This window comes from Chiloscyllium plagiosum, chromosome 19 (assembly GCF_004010195.1).
Source record: "Chiloscyllium plagiosum isolate BGI_BamShark_2017 chromosome 19, ASM401019v2, whole genome shotgun sequence".
Classification (NCBI taxonomy): domain Eukaryota; kingdom Metazoa; phylum Chordata; class Chondrichthyes; order Orectolobiformes; family Hemiscylliidae; genus Chiloscyllium; species Chiloscyllium plagiosum.
This window is the reverse complement of record NC_057728.1, coordinates 2,446,987-2,464,883: the sequence shown is the minus strand read 5'-3', so window position 1 is coordinate 2,464,883 and position 17,897 is coordinate 2,446,987. Positions and strand designations below refer to the sequence as shown.

General features: G+C 42.0%; 1 protein-coding gene across 3 annotated transcripts in view; it reads left to right on the top strand.

Moving 5' to 3' along the window:
• dgki (diacylglycerol kinase, iota) overlaps positions 1 to 17,897 on the top strand; it is a 253,041-nt gene that overhangs the window by 107,241 nt on the left and 127,903 nt on the right. For 2 of the 3 annotated variants that reach the window (XM_043708942.1, XM_043708940.1), the window contains exons 8-10: positions 1,719 to 1,835; positions 14,571 to 14,645; positions 16,349 to 16,444. In XM_043708942.1, coding sequence (XP_043564877.1) covers positions 1,719 to 1,835; positions 14,571 to 14,645; positions 16,349 to 16,444 — 288 coding nt within the window. The remainder of the gene's footprint in view (positions 1 to 1,718; positions 1,836 to 14,570; positions 14,646 to 16,348; positions 16,445 to 17,897) is intronic. The other variant, XM_043708943.1, reaches the window with a different exon arrangement.

The following is a 17,897-nucleotide window of genomic DNA, read 5'->3' as shown; positions in this document are numbered from 1 at the left end:
GTTTACATCCCATCGGGTGGAATTTGAATTCAATTAACACATCTGGAATTGATAGTTAGTCTTAGGGATGGAGAAAATGGATTGTCATTCTGTTGTTTGCACTTGGTCTGGCCCATGCATGACTGCAGACCCACAAGAATGTCACTGACTCGTAATAGTCCTCTGAAATAGTGTGGCAAGTCAACTTAGTTCAATGGAAATTGGGGATTGGAATTTTAAAAACAGAGTCATAGAATCTTTACAGCATGGAAAGAGACCCTTTGGCCTATTGTATCTGTGCAGGTTATCAAATATTCAACTATCCTGACTTAATTTTCCAGCAGGTGACCCATAGTCTTATGATCATGTTGCTTTATAACTTCATTACACAGTTACTAATAAAGAACAAATCATAGGTGTTGGGCAACCTGATGATAGTGCTGCATTAGACTGTATTTGTCTGTCACACAGTCCCTGTACAAGAAAAGGAATATACAGTACAATCTAATCTGTTGGTCCTGCATCTGGCAAGATTTGATTTCCATGACTGCTTCAGATGGAATCGCATTGCTTTCGCACCTTGCCTGTGTTCTGCTATTTATTCTGGCATGCCCTGTGATCTCACAGTAACACATCCTAAATTGCTAGGTGACCCCTTTGTGAGCTAGTACCTAGTTTGTGCAGCCAAGGGCTCCAAATTTGTTGCACAACCTTTATGCTCGCAATAGTTGATGCTTTGTCAGATGCACTTCTTAGCGTTTTATTTTGGTATCATCAGAAGAATAAATTGTCCATGAAATAGCCCTTCTTTCTTCCTCAATGACTCAGCTTTGTCTTTTGAGCAGACCACTTATCTGTTTAATAACTGATGCTTTGTATGACAAGCTTAAAATGACTGACAATATAACAGCATAAAAATAAGGACAATCTAAATGTATCTCATTAGGTTAAAGAGATATGTTCAATCAACATGCTCTAAACATTATCTCTGGAACAGATAGGAACTTTTTTTTTCCTTTTCAGGATGTCTGACAGTCCTGTCCTTTTTTTAAAAAAAAAACAATATTTTTTTCCTTTTTTAAAATTTTTTTCCCCACACTAGGTGGGAACTTTTATAAACCATTCTAGAAATTGGTTTCATGTGAACCATGAAAGACTTAACTATCTGTAAATAATTGGTCATTTGGTGGAACAGAACTTGAGTACTGAAAAAAAGATACCTTGTCAAAGCTTTTTGTCTTGCAGACAGTATGATAGTTTGCAAGAATTTTCCCTTGAAGTTGTGTTCTTGCATCGATTGTTATATGGTTAATTGTTTACAGATGGCTTCAGGACATTTCCAATGTACATTCACCACAGTAATTTAGTGGTAGTGTGCCTACCTCTGAGCCAGAAGATTTGGGTTCAAGTCCCACCTGCCTCAGAGATATATTTATAAAGTCCTAATGTTAGGGTTGTTGATATAACAGTAAAGAATGGACCCCTCAACAATTGTAGGGCCAGGATGAGAGCTGTTTCTTTTCTGGAATACTGTTTCATTGGTAGGTAAGCATGACTTCCATTGAACACTTTTTTTCAGGATACAGGAAAGTTTCAATTCGATAGCAGAGTAAATAATCCTTGTTTGTAACAAGGGAAAGACGAAACTATGTTTGGTCAAGGGAAAATACATTAATGGTACTCTCATTGTAAGTCATATTTATCTCTTTTTTTTTGTCAAATTGCTTTTTCTCTTTCAGTTTCACAATAAAGTGACATGTTTCATGTTGCATCACATCGAAGAACCGTGTTCGCTAGGTGTGCACGCTGCAGTCATTATACCCCCAACATGGATTATAAAGGTGAAAAAACCACAGGTATAAAGCAAAGAGCACCCATCACCTGCCTCATATCCATTCTCAGTACTCTTTCCTTGAGGTTCTACATCATTAGGGAGCCTCAACATGAGGTAGGGATGTCACCATATCAACTAAAACAGCCATATCCACCCGGAAAATATCCTGGCATATACTAACCAAGATATTTAACCACTTCGCTGGCATGTCATGCTTCTTTGAACTGCATCATGTGGCACTATGCTTATGGCTGTCGTGGATATGTTGGATGCTTCTTTTTAAAGAAGGTGGAACATTGAAAGTTAATGAAACTAGTGTTATTGTTAACTGTTTGTTGCTGCATGCCCTTCTATCAAGTGTGTAACATGTCTTCTACTTGAATCAAAGCATGAGCATGGTTAAATACAAGAGATCTAAACACAGTGCATGGAAAGTTCTGACCCAAGTAATTATTGGGTGTTGTTACAACCCTGCTGGACAGGGAAATATGGCTTTGAGGGGCCTGTGAAAAAAAAAGAGCCAGAATGCAAATCACAGGAGAATTCAGTTCCCCGAATATTGACTGGGAAAACAGTAGCAGAAAATCTCTGAAGAAATGAATGTTTCTAGAGGTGGTGCAGTATTGCTTCCTTACTCAGTTTAACAAACGACTAACAGTGGTCAGAGGCTTTCTTCAAAAATTATCTTCAGCCACAGCCCAGGTTTTACGCACAAGGGTAACCAAAAGCTCGGTAATTGCAGCAGTAAGCTGGTGTCTTGCTGACCATCTTTTAGCTAATGGTAACACTTTTCTCCTGATATGAGAAGCATTTCCTGTAGTATAAACTATCCAGCTGAATACCATAACCTCAAATCACTTTTTATCTTGGTTAACACTTCAGACAACCGCACCATAAGTGTAGAATGAAGAGATAGTCACTTGGTAAGATAGAGCTAATATTCATTACAGTTTTAGTAACTGGAAAGCGTTGTCACCCTTTCCTGTGCAATTGTAGCGCTGTTCATGCATTACAGCCAAAGCTTGACATCCCGTGGTAAAGGACATGCAGGAGACATTTCTGAATGTTTTAGCATTGGCTCTAATTACCCATGGTTATGGGCTATAAATTTTGCAGTATCAATAGGCACTGATCGAGTCCCACGTGCATGACATGCACCTCAAACACTGATTATATTTGAATATTTCGTTTCAAGTGATCGCTTGCACTCAGTCTCCTTCGGCATCAGTTAAGTTGTACTGTGTACTATGATCAATCAATAAATAACTAGCCAGGACAAAGTATTCAGCATAGTTAGTGAAATGTGGCACAAGCATTAAGGAATTCAAAGGCCAGTGAAAGTCATTGAATCAATTTCATGAAGGGGTTAACTTCTGAGGAATGGTGAATCTATTTGGTCCAATATTTATTGGTGTTTAGAAAAATGAGAGGTAATCTTATTGAAACATTTAAGATATTGAAGGAGCTTTAAAGGTTGGATGTTGAGAGGAGGTTTCCTTTCACTGGAGGATCTAGAATTAGTTTCAAAGTAAGAGGTATCCCACACACAGCTAAGGAGGAATTTCTTCTCTCAGGTGGTTGTTAATCTTTAGAATTCTTTTTGCTAGAAAACGTCGAAGCTGAGTTATTGAATGTATTTGACATTCATGGACTCTGGCTCGATTTCTTCAGTTTCTAGAACATAGAACATAGAACATAGAAGAATACAGCGCAGTACAGGCCCTTTGGCCCTCGATGTTGCGCCGATCCAAGCCCACCTAACCTATACTAACCCACTATCCTCCATATACCTATCCAATGCCCGCTTAAATGCCCATAAAGAGGGAGAGTCCACCACTGCTACTGGCAGGGCATTCCATGAACTTACGACTCGCTGAGTGAAGAACCTACCCCTAACTTCAGTCCTATATCTACCCCCCCTTAATTTAAAGCTATGCCCCCTTGTAATACCCGACTCCATACGCGGGAAAAGGTTCACTCTGTCAACCCTATCTAACCCCCTAATCATCTTGTACACCTCAATCAAGTCACCCCTAAACCTTCTTTTCTCTAATGAAAACAGCCCCAAGTGTCTCAGTCTTTCCTCATACGATCTTCCTTCCATACCAGGCAACATCCTGGTAAACCTCCTCTGCACCCGTTCCAGTGCCTCCACATCCTTCCTATAGTATGGCGACCAAAACTGCACACAATATTCCAGATGCGGCCGCACCAGAGTCTTATACAACTGCATCATGACCTCAGGACTCCGGAACTCAATTCCAACTTTCTGTTCCAACTTTCCAACCCCACTTGACTTATAGTATTAGAAGTGTCAGAAAAATGTCAAAGTAGGGAGTAACTTTGCAGTGGGGAAAGATTGTAATTACCATGGTGACTAGAATGTATCAGACTCCCTGGAGAGTGTACCAACCTTGATCATGCAAAAGAACGATTCCGTTCGATAAAACAATGAACAGAATTGGTGTTTCATCTGCAACCCTGAGCCTAGGTTGGCTGTAACCAGGCAGCCAGAAATATGAAGGCATTTGGTTACATCTAAGATTTGGTTACCTTTGGGGCGGCACGGTGGCTCAGTGGTTAGCACTGCTAGCCAGCAACCAGTGTTCGATTCTCATCTCGGATGACTGTGTGGGCACATTCTATGTGACCTGCTGCGCTTTTCCAGAAACACATTTTCAGCTCTGATCTCCAGCATCTGCAGTCCTCACTTTCTCCTGGGCACATTCTCCCCATGTCTGCGTGGGTTTCCTCTGAGTGTTCCAGTTTCCACCCACAATCAAAGATGTGCAGATTAGGTCAGTTGGCCATGCTAAATTGCCCATACTGTTAGATGCATTAGTCAGGGGTAAATGTGGAGTAGTTGAAACTTTATTGCTGGAACAGCACAGCAGGTCAGGCAATCAAAGATGTGCAGATTAGGTCAGTTGGCCATGCTAAATTGCCCATACTGTTAGATGCATTAGTCAGGGGTAAATGTGGAGTAAGAAGGTAGGGGAATGGGTCTGGGTGGGTTACTCTTCGGAAGGTCAGTATGGACTTGTTGGGCCAAGTGACCTGTTTCCGCACTGTAGGGAATCTAATTTAATCTTAAAAACAAGAGATGTGGATTGTATCCAAAAATGGCCAGGACAGGAACTTTAAAGCCTTCCCTTCTGTCGCCATCTAACTTACCTTTGAAGATGTCAAATTGAAAAGTGGACAATGGAAAATCATTGGTTGTTTTCCTCTAAGAGGAATAGCCTTTATATTTTCCAAACTTCTCCATTTACTTTGAAATTTGATATTGCTCTCACAGGTAACCAAATGCCTTCCTAATTCTGATTACCTGGTTATAGTTGGCCTAGGCTCAGGGTAGCAAATGAAACAGCATTTCTGTTAATTGCTTCATCTAATGAGATCATTCTTTTGTTTCTTCACAAGAATTTCCTCCCATCACTGATGGAGAACTGAGTCACTTCAGACTTTGAATATTCAAATTATTGACAACTTAAATTTTATAAGCAAAAATCCAATTGTGTTATGCTGGCAAAATACTGCTACAAAAGGAAAACAATAAAACAATAGGTAGCATCATCAGTGCGCCTCCAGTGAAGTATTGGTATCCTACCCCTGCTTGCTATTTATGTGTCCCAGTTTACTGAAGTGGGTGTTATCATTACTAATTTTGTTTCTTAGTGGTTGGTATAGGGCTTTATCTCCGGGTTGAGTGCCAGGCCTCCAGGAATTCCTATGCATATCTTTATTTTGCTTGTCCTAGGATGGATACAATATGTCAGGTGAATTGGTGTCCTTCTTTGCCCATTATAATGCACACAAGTGATAGTTGATCATATCTCTTGGCGGCTAGTTGGTATTTGTGTACCCTGATAGCTAGTTTTCTTACAGTTTGCCCTTGGTAATGTTTGTTGCTGTCTTTACATGGTATTTTGTACATAACGCTGGTTCTGATTAATATAAAGGATCCCATACCCACAACTAACAGAACCAATGTTATATACAAAATACCATGTAAACACTCCCACAAACATTACATACAGCAAACCGAAAGAAAACTAGCCAAGAACACCAACCAGCCACCAAGAGACATTATTAACTATCACTCGTGTCTGTACACATGGACAAAGAAGGACACCAATTCACCTGGGACAATGTATCCATCCTAGGACAAACCAAACAAAGACATGCATGGGAATTCCTGGAGCCTGGCACTCAACCCAGCACTCCAATAACAAACATGTAGAGTTAGACTCCATATACCAACCACGAAGAAACAAAACTGGAAATGATATCACCCACCTGAGCAAACCAGGACACATAAATAGCAAGCAGGACAGAACACCAATGCTTCACCAGAGGCACACTGATTATGTTAACTAGTATGGTGATGAAACGTCTGCGAACAATCTTACCAGCTCAGCGAGCAAGTCAACAACTTTATAAGATTTTTATCTTATGTTTCTCTACTTGCCTGGAGTTCATTAATGGAGGTGGTTAGCTCAGTGGCTGGCTGCCTGGTTTACAATGCAGTATGATGCTAACAGTGTGAGTTCAATTCTCACACTGGCTGAGATCACCAAGAAGAACTTTTATTAACCTCTCCCCTTGCTTAAGGTGTGGTGACCCTCAGATTAAACTACCATCACCAGACATCTGTCTCTCTAAAATAAGAGAGCAGTTTATTACCTGGAAGGACTATGATGATTTTACTTTATTTCCAGATCTCTATACTCAGATAAAAGGTGGGTTACCTATTAAGTTTTTTCTATATTGTGTATGGAAATTTACAGGCAACTATCAGAGAAGGGGCCCAATATTAAACCAAATCATGAACTTAAAACCAGATTGTACATTTAATATCTCATTGATATCAAGTCACATATAGTTTACCATGTTTGATATTGCAACAATGGTCTTGCATCAGAAAAAAATTCTGCATTGGACTTGTCAAAGCACTTTGCAATTAAAGTATACCGAAATACAAATCATTCTCAGATTTGTAAACTTGTGACATTACTGCATATTTTTGCTTAAACTAGACCAATGTGCCCACAACTATGCATAGATGCGAGAGAAGAATTTGGTGCCCTTCAGCTTTTAATGCATGAATTACTGAAGGTTAGTATGCAGGTATAGCAAGTAATTAGAAAAGCTAATAGAATATCATTGTTTACTGAGGAGAATTGAATACACAAATGAAGAGTCATTGGTGAGACCATATCTTAAATATTGTGTGCAGTATTGTCTCCACATTCAAGGAAGGATGTAAATGTGTCATAAAGAATAACAGACCAATATATGAAATGAGCATATTGTCTATGAGGAATGCTTGGGCAGGTTAAGCTTTATCACTGGAGTTAAAGTAAGAGGTAACTTAATTGAAACATTGCATAATGGTAATAATACTTGACTAGTAATCCACCACCTCAGGTGTGGGGACAAAACTCACCATGACGAATGAGTAAAATTTGAACTGAATAAACTACTAGCCCAATGGTGACCATGTGACCACATCAATTACCATAAGTACCAACTAATGCGCTTTAGGGAAGGAAATTAGGAAAATGCCATCCTTACTTGGTCTGGCCTATACGTGACTCGACCCACAGTTGACTTAGCTGCCCTCCAGGCAATTGGGGATATACAATAAATGCCAGTCCAGCCAGCATCACCCTCATACAATGAGCAAAAAATAAAAGGTCCTGAGGAGTCTTCAAGGGTGGATCTTGGAAGGATGTTTCCTCCGATGAGAGAATCTAGAATTAGGCATCACTGTTTACAAATAAAAGTCACCCATTTAAAACAGAGATAAGGATGTTTTTCCTCCAAGGGTTCATGTATCTTTTGGCATTCCTCAAAGAAGCAGCGATGACAGATTCTTGATTAGTAAGGGGGTGAAAGGTAATCAGGGATAGGCAGGAATGAGAAGTATTCAGATCAGCATGGTTTTATTGAATGTCGGAACAGGCTCAAGGAGCTGAGTGGCCTATGCTTGCTCCTAATTTGTATACATATATGTTTTAGATGTCATCAACTTTTTAACTCAACTTAATGTTAATATTATCAACATTTTACTGATCCATGCACTCAGATTCCCAAATCTTTTTCAACTCTGCCATGCTTCTAGCTTTTCATCATTTTGAAAATACCCTATTCTATTTATTTTGCCCAAAGTGAATTACCTTAAATTTGGCCTACATTCATTACAGTTTTGCCCATCCACTTAATCCATTCCTGATGCTTTGTAATGTTAGGTTTCCATCTACATTACAGCCTATCTTTGTTCTACTACAAATGTGCATGTACGGTTTTCTATTCCGGCATAAGTCCTTAGTAAGTAAAATGAAGAGCTGAGGCTTCCAAAACACAAATCTTTCTAGGATATCACTAGTTGAGTTCTACCAGTTGAATTAGTTTAATTTCCAAACCAAGTCAACAGTTTCCACTCAATTCAAATTTAGTAAACAGTCTCTCCTGAGAGATTTTATTACATTACCCCGACAGTCTATTATTGAGTAACATCTTGGACATATATTTTTCTAATCCAACCTGTTCAGAGATGTTAGGGCAGAACATCTCTGGAACAGGTGGGACTTGACCCCCCCCTAAATTAGGGCGGCACAGTGACTCAGTGGTTAGCACTGCTGCCTCACAGTGCCAGGGTCCTAGGATCAATTCCAGATTTGGGCAATTGTTTGTGTGGAGTTTGCACATTTTCCCAGTCTCTGTGTGGATTTTCTCCAGGTGCTCTGGTTTCCTCCCACAGTCCAAAGATGTGCAGGTCAGGTCAATTGGTGATGCTAAATTGCCCACGCTAAATTGCCCATAGTGTTAGATACATTAGTCAGAGGGAAATGGGTCTGGGTGGGTTACTCTTCAGAGGGTCGATGTTTCCACACTGTAGGGAAACTAATCTAAATCTCATTATTCAGAGGTAGGAACACTACCATCACAAAAGCCCTAACATCCTCGACATACCCTTGTCCACCACTTAAGATACCTGTTCAATAAAAAACACACAATCTAATCAGGTTGGTCAGGCAATGCTTCTAATTATCTGGACATTTTATAAGAATACTTAGTTACTTTATTCTTCATTATAAACTAGTATTCTTCATTAGGCTAGCTAGTCTATAATTCCCTTTCTCATCTTTTATTAAGTAGGGCTGCAACGTACCTGAAGTTTCAGCCACTGAACGATAAAACTTTGTCCTCGCCTCCTTCCTTTAAATCCATAGGAGTGAAAAGCACCTGGGCCTGTCACCATTCACTGTGTTAGTCTTAACTGTCTCTTTGTTGGCTACGTAGAACAGTCCATCTTCCATAGTTACACGGGGACCACTCCCCACCTCTTCCCCTGCTACATTGATGACTATATTGGCACCACCTCGTGCTCTCGCAAGGAGGTTGAGCAATTCATCAACTTCACCAGCACATTCCACCCCGACCTTAAATTCACCTGGACCATCTCTGACACCTCCCTCCCCTTCCTGGACCTCTCCATCTCCATTAATGATGACTGACTTCACACTGATGTTTTTTACAAACCCACCGACTCCCACAGCTACCTGGATTATACCCCTTTCCACCCTACCTCCAGCAAAAATGCCATCCCGTATTCCCAATTCCTCTGCCTCCGCAGTATCTGCTCCCAGGAGGACCAGTTCCACCACAGAACACACCAGATGGCCTCCTTTAGAGACCGCAATTTCCTTTCCCACGTGGTTAAAGATACCCTCCAACGCATCTCGTCCACATCCCGCCCTCAAACCCCACCCCTCCAACTGTAATAAGGACAGAACTCCCCTAGTGCTCACCTTCCACCCAACCAATCTTTACATAAACCACATCATCCGATGACATTTCCGCCACCTCCAAACGGACCCCACCACCAGGGATATATTTCCCTCCCCACTCATTTCTGCTTTCCGCAAAGACCGTTGCCTCTGAGACCACCTGGTCAGGTCCACGCCCCCCAACAACCCACCCTCCCTTCCTGGTACCCTCCCCTGCCACTGCAGAAATTGCAAAACCTGCGCCCACACCTCCTCACTCACCTCTATCCAAGGCCCCAAAGGAGCCTTCCACATCCATCAAAGTTTTACCTGCTCATCCACGAATATCATTTATTGTATCCATTGCTCCCGATGCGGTCTCCTCTACATTGGGGAGACTGGACGCCTCCTAGCACAGCGCTTTAGGGAACATCTCCGGGACACCTGCAACAAACAACCTCACCGCCCTGTGGCCCAACATTTCAAATCCCCCTCCCACTCTGCCGAGGACATGCAGGTCCTGGGCCTCCTCCACCGCCGCTCCCTCACCACCAGATGCCTGGAGGAAGAACGCCTCATCTTCCACCTCGGAACACTCAACCCCAGGGCATCAATGTGGACTTCATCAGTTTCCTCATTTCCCCTTCCCACACTTCACCCCAGTTCCAACCTTCCAGCTCAGCACCGTCCCCATGACCTGTCCCTGACCTGCTGTGCTTTTCCAGCACCACTCTAATCTAGACTCTGGTTTCCAGCATCTTGCAGTCCTTGTTTTTACCCTTAACTGGGCAAATATCCACTTTGGTGAGTCAGCCGCCCCAATGTAACATTAGGTCCTTTGAGATACTGAAGGAATGGGGGAAAAAATTAACAAATTAACTGAAATTAAAACTGAAAATGGAAAAAAAAAAGAGAACTTGCTGAGTTGCCAGTAGAGCACAATTCATGACATCCGGCGACGCTGATCCACCAAGACACTCACCTAAGATAAGGTCAAAACGTAAATTGCTTTTGGTTCTGATTCATAGCATCCGGCGGTTCTTTCCGTTTATACCTAAGTTAAGGTATCTACCGTAAAATGCGACGTCCCAACTTTAGGGACAATTTGGGGTCACGCAGCTGCCATTAAACCCGGATTGAGCGTTGGCGACTGCGCTGCCCCTTTAAATCCTCGCGCCTTTTTTTTTCAAACGAGGAGCGTCATCTAACGGACAGATTTCGCCGCGTGCACATGCACGGGGACGGGGGCCGTCCTCACAGTGTGTGCAGCCACCCCACCCTTCTGCAAGTTTTGAATCCCTCGAATCTTCACTCTGGGTTTGCGGCTTCTGTCATAAGTCAAAACTAACATATACTGACACCGCGGCGGGGCAGGACAGATAGGATTTCGACCCAGAATGTCTGGTCTCAGGGGTGGCGCCAAATCACTGCGCCACCAACGACCTGGAATCATAGAATCCCTACAGTGTGGAAGCAGGCCGTTTGGCCCGTCAAGTCTACACCTGAACTCCGAAGTGCAGCCCACTCAGTCACAACCCTAACCTATCCCTGCATTTCCCATGGCCAATCCACCTAGCCTGCACATCCCTGGACACTAATGGGCAAGTTAGCATGACCATTCCACCTAACCCAACATGCCTTTGAACCTCCCAGACTTTGGCTTTCGAATCAACATATACCTTCATGGCATTCACATCCTGAGGTGAGATTTGACCCCAGATTTTCTGGCTCTCCAGACACCGTGCACCATAGATAATGAATGGAGAAATTATTGACGAAGATGGAATTTGACGAAAGACATCTAAAGGGCAACAGATTAGAAAGAAGTCCACCATTAACATCCCATTCAGCAAAATGTAAATTCACCAGAAAGTGTATGATGTAGCAGCTATTATAGAGACTTGGTACAAACTGGGCATGTTTGGATTCCTGCTCTGAGGAGGGACATTAAAGGCTTTGGAGGGAGTGCAACCTGGGTTTATCAGATTGATTGCTGGGATGGCAGGTCTGATGTATGAAGAGAGACTGGATTTGTTAGGGCTATATTTACTGGAGTTGAGAGTGTGGCGCTGAAAAAGCACAGCAGGTCAGGCAGCATCCGAAGAGCAGGAGAGTCGACATTTCTGGCAAAATCCCTTCAACAGGAATGAGGCTGTGAGTCGAGGGGGTGGTGAGATAAATGGGAGGGGGTGGGGCTGGAGTTTAGAAGTGTAGGATGGGGGGTCTCATAGAAACTTATAAAATTCTAATAGGCTTGACAGGACAAACACAGGGACGCTGTTTCTGATGACATGGGAGTCCAGAACCAGGGGTCAGAGAATAAGGATACAGGTTAGCCAAGTAAGACTGACATGAGAAGAAATGTCTTCAGACAGAGTGTGGTGAGTCTGTGGACTTCCCTGCTGCAGAAACAGGTTGTGGCAAAACATTGAATGTTTTCAAAATGGTGTTAAATATAGTTCTTTGGACTAAAGGGATCAAAGGATCTGGGGAGAAAGCAGGAACCGGTTATGGAGCTGGATGATCAGCCATACTCATATTGAATGGGGAAAACAGGCATGGAGGACCAAATGGCTTCCTGCTCCTATTTCTATAATTCAGAGCAAAATATTCCAGGTTGGAGTTCTTTCAAAAGGCAAGGGAAATTGGGAAAGTAAAAGCTATAGTACCAGTATAATAAAAAATACAAACCTCAGTTAAAAAAACAGAATTCATAAGCATGATCAAGCAGTAGAATTAATGAGGTGTAAAGGATGCAAAAGGTTCTGGGAGGGATTATTGCGGTGTTATTGACATTAATGAGAGATTTATAAATACCAAAAGGAGGGAAATATGCAGCAAAAAAAAACATAGTGGGAAATTTTAGTTTTCACACTGACTGGAAAAAATAGATTATCTAGATTGACTAGAATGTAGTCAAGGCAGGTTTAGGAACAACTTGTTTTGAAACTCAAAAAGATCACAATTCCAGATATAGTCATGAGTTTTAAAAAAAGGACCAGTTAATGATCTGACTGTGGTGGAACATCTCATGAATGTGATTATAAGGTTTTATATTAGATTTGAAAGGAAGAAGAGTGCTTGAAATTGGTAATGAGAGTGGAATTGTAAATATATCAATGATAAACATATTCTTGCTATACTGTTAACGGCAAAATATTACAGATGCTGAGAATCTAAAACAAAGATAGAGATTACTGGAGAAACTCAGTAGGTCTTGCAGCATCGGCAGAAACATAAACAGAGTTAACATTTCTACGGTGGCTCAATGCTTAGCGCTGCTGTCTCACAGTGCTAGGGTCTCGGTTTGATTCCCACCTTGGGCGACTGATTGTGTGGAGTTTGCACATTCTCCCAGTGTCTGCGTGGGTTTCCTCCCGGTGCTCTGGTCTCCTCCCACACTCCAAAAGATGTGCAGATCAGGTGAATTGGCCATGTTAAATTGCCCATAATGTTAGGTGCATTAGTCAGGGGTAGATATAGTGTAGGGAAATGAGTGGGTTATTCTTTGGAGGGTCGGTGTGGACTAGTTGGGCCGAAGGGCCTGTTTCCATACTATAGGGAATCTAATCTAATCTAAAAGTCAAGTAAATTTCTTTAGAACTGGTTCTGAGATAGAGCTGGCAGCTGTTCAGAGGAGACTCAGATTTGACAGTCAGCTGACAGGCTCCTATAAATGTGTTTGCCTGTGGGGATGCCCTAATCCATAGAGTTCTGAGGCTGATTTTGAAACCCTTATTCCAAACTCACACAACAACTTTTCTCTCAACATTCCCTCCCACCCAGTTTTAACTCTGGGGTTAAGTCTAGTATGAACGATTAACATAGGGTGACAGCAGAAAAATGGTTATTGCTCATTTCTGTTGCACAACTCAAGCCCTCTGAGCTCTTAAGAATGTGTTTACTCATGCTGAGAATTAATTTGGTTTCTAAATAGTTTATTTAGCCAGATTATATTGACGCAAAACTTGAGAGAATCTTCCCTTGATGAAACTTTTTAAAAGGTTATCCTTCCTCCATCTCTGAAAGACACTCAGAATAACCCAGAAAAATAGCCTTGACATCAGTGGTGGTCATTCAAGGTTAGAAATCTATGTATCACATCAATTAGAGGTTTTATATCTGAACAAATGAAAAATATTTACTTTTACCATAAATGGTTCATAGCGTGGAATAACCAAAGTTGTATCAGTATTTGACTGCAAAAGGGTTCAGTGAGATATTATTCATCTCTCTTGGATTGAGAAATATTAGGGATGAGATTGTCTGACCTTTTACAAAATCTATTCACACAATATGTAGCAGGTAACCACACACCTGGAATCATCTGAAACAATCTGGGCTGTGCGGAATCTATTTAATAATCCCATCTAATTCTGAGAACAACCTGCTGTATAATTTCCATATTTACTTACAAACGTATAAGCAACCAATCAAAGTAGGCCACTTGGCTCTTCAAGCCTACTGCACCAAGTGATAAGATTTTGCTGAGCTGATTTTAACTTCATCATTTCTCATATCCCGAATTATCTCTCATCCCTCTGATAATCAAGAATCTTTTTACCTCTCCCTGATCCAGTCTTGATCCAGATTCTTGATCTCGTATTCTCTACACCAATGAGATAAACCTCCTATTCAAAAATTTTTATTTGGGGAAAAGCACATTTTTTTGCCCAGGTTTTATAACAGAGACATGTGACCACCATTTGACCCATCGAATCTGCATCGCTATTCAGCTAGATCATGGCTGATGGAAATAGTTCAGAAGATAGAATTAGGTTTATTGTCATGATTTTGCAGGAGCACTGCACTGCAACCCAGATGAAGTGTATACAGGGGAAGTATCTTTGGGTTTATGTTGACAGGAAATTGGCTTTTTACATCAGTATCATGTTTGCTTCAGAAGGCAGTTACATCTCTGTCAGAAAGCAGCACTAAACATCTATGGTGACATCCTGTTTCTGATCATTGCCTCTGCACAGAACTCCTTCAAGTCTTCAAGTAGAAGGAAAAAGAGGACATCATTGAAGAGAAAAACCAGCAGGAAAGGAGCGGACGTGAGTCGGGCCAAGGAACTGGTCTATACTTAATTGTAGAGAGAAGGTTGCCTCAAGGGGCCCTGTTAAAAGCCAAGTCACTTTTAGCACAATTTTAACTTCCCTTTAAGATCTTATGTTGTACAAACATTGCTTAAACTGAGGGAGTTATTGATGGTTTGGGGGAGCTAAATTAACTCCAGAAACAGATGTAATCATTAAACAAAGGGTTACTAAATCCAGGAATAGATGTGATTATTAATTGAAGGGCAATATATCCAGTGCAAGATAGAACTATTAACTGAAAGGGTACTGTGCCCATTTAGAGAGAGTTTAGGGTTACTATGTTGTCTGTGTAAGAGGCTCTCAATCCAGCAATAATCAAACCCAATTAAAGCAAGACATCTGAATTGACTTCAATAAGAAAAACAGCCATTAATCCCTGGAGTTCCTTGAGGCTTTTAGAAGATGGCTAATCTGAACCAGTTATCATTTAGATGTCTGGGGTGTCATTCCAATTGGTAAATGTTTAGATGGTTTAGTGGTGCTAAATGCATCACTTCCAGGCAGCAGAACATCACATCCCAATAACATTCTAAGTGCTGACTGTACCTGCCTGAAGCTCCCTCAGAGACTCCTCTGCTCTCCTTACGTAACTTTGATGATGTTTGGTGTTAACAACATGTCCATAAATAGAGGAGGTTTCCACCAACATTTTTGGCAGGAACACTAAGGAAAGAAACAATTCCCCCTTCCAAAATTAGATCCAGGATCTGAATCAGTTACTTCAAAGGGGAATATAAGTCGAGTAGAGGGTGCTGTTTAATCAATCCCCCTTTACCATTTCTAAAATTTCAAGTGTCTTGATAAGTAGCATGGCGGAAAGGAAAACGCACACAATTCAATTCCATATTGGGTCATCTTGTCTGCAGCAGACATAGCAATTGCGATGTTTCACTTGCATTCAGATTCTTGGCCAGTCAACCATCCTAATTCTTATCATAATGAATGAGTCCACTCCACATCCATAGGGCTACTCAACAGCAGTGAGACCTGCTGAGAAGGAAGCGACGTAAACTGAAATTTGAAATCCACCAGACAGCTATGTATGCACTTTTAGGGTTAGTGAGATCGTTTTACAACAAATCTGACCACAAACCTCACCCTGCAAGCCACTTCCCAACAAGTTGACACATTTTCTGTTTACTTCACTGGTGCAAAGGAACTACTGCTGTGTAACGCCTCTGCTGGAATTTGTAATCCAAGTTTTTGGCCGCCCAAGTAACACCAGTTTATCCATTGAGTGCATGTTGGGTGAGAACAGCATTGGGCTTGGCTGTGTTACCCCCCTTGGCCAATGAACCTGCCCACACACTGTCAAGATCTGCACATGAGAGTAATGAGGTACTAGAGGATGTCCAATACCTGTGCCAAGGTGACTGCAAAATGAAGGGAGAAACCTTGGTGGTGGGGAGTGGGACATGATTCCGGGCAGATGGCACTATACACGTCTTTACGGTATAGAGGGGATGAGGATGAAATTTACTCAGGTTTCACATTAAGGGTTGACAGTGTGCAGAGCAAGTTGGCCTCCCACAGCTCATGGTGGTACATGTACATATAATTTCAGTTGGGCAGGGCAGCTACTGGACCGTATGCAGTGCCGCCTGGTTCCCACTGGAGGAGGCTAACCTTGATTAATGCCTTGAGTCTTGTTTTGACAGGAAAGCAAATGGAAGCCATTTATAATCAAGCCTATCTCATCACCCTTGATGAAACCACTTCTGGTGTTTGTAAATCCAAAGAGTGGCGGAAACCAGGTTAGTTAAAGGACGGCCACTAAAGGTTAGCATGGGAGAGCTATTGGAATTGATCTATCCACCAGCTCACTCATCAAATCAATATCCACATATTAATTCACTGCTTCTGGAATTGATTCTCATTTTAACACATGGTTGTACAATCCTGTGTGCATGTACACTTTCTCAAGAGCAACTACATATGGGAAAGAAGTGCTGGACTAGCCAGTTATACGCAAATTCCATGAGGGAGTTAAAACATATGTGTATTTACTTATGGCTCTACAGAAAGCAAACCAGGCAGCATCTGTGTTCAAGAGATGGAATTGTCCACCTAATTTTCCACCTTATGTTAATTGTCTTATTGGGGGTTGCTGGATTGTTCTCTGTATGGACTAAGCAGGTTTTTGAAGCAGCATCCCTCTCCATTGTGTGGCACACGCTGAGCCTGGTGCAAAATTCGTGATTTAGCATTTTGTTATGCCTTCTTCCAAATTAATTGACATTTGAAATATCCCTGTGGAACCTCCACAATGGTTTGTGTGCAGGCTAGCTTCCTGTTGGTTGTGCTTGGACAAGTATGTGGTTATGTGTTTATCAGTGTGTATGTGTCTGTCGTGTGTGTGGTGTGGGATGAGGGGACCAGGAAGGGACTCTGGAGAAGAGCAGGCGAAGTCCCTGGTCTTTGCATCAAAGCTCCTCCAACCACAAAACAGAGTGAACTCAGTTGATGGTGCTCAAAATGAATTTAGGCCATTAGACCATAAGACATAGGAGTGGAAGTAAGGCCATTCGGCCCATCGAGTCCACTCCGCTATTAGATTAGATTAGATTAGATTAGATTAGATTAGATTACTTACAGTGTGGAAACAGGCCCTTCGGCCCAACAAGTCCACACCGACCCGCCGAAGCGCAACCCACCCATACCCCTACATTTACCCCATACCGAACACTACGGACAATTTAGCATGGTCAATTCACCTGACCTCATGGCTGATGGGCATTTCAACTCCACTTACTCGCATTCTCCCTGTAGCCCTTAATTCCTTGTGACATCAAGAATTTATCAATCTCGGCCTTGAAGACATGTAGCGTCCTGGCCTCCACTGCACTCTGTGGCAATGAATTCCACAGGCCCACCACTCTCTGGCTGAAGAAATGTCTCTGCATTTCTGTTCTGAATTTACCCCCTTTAATTCTAAGGCAGTGCCCATAGGTCCTAGTCTCCTCGCCTAATGGAATCAATTTCCTAGCGTCCACCCTTTCCAAGCCATGTATTATCTTGTAAGTTTCCATTAGATCTCCCCTTAATCTTCTAAATTCCAAAGAATACAATCCCAGGATCCTCAGCCGTTCCTCGTATGTTAGACCTACCATTCCAGGGATCATCCGTGTGAATCTCCGTTGGACACGCTCCAGTGCCAGTATGTTCTTCCTGAGGTGTGGGGACCAAAACTGGACACAGTACTCCAAA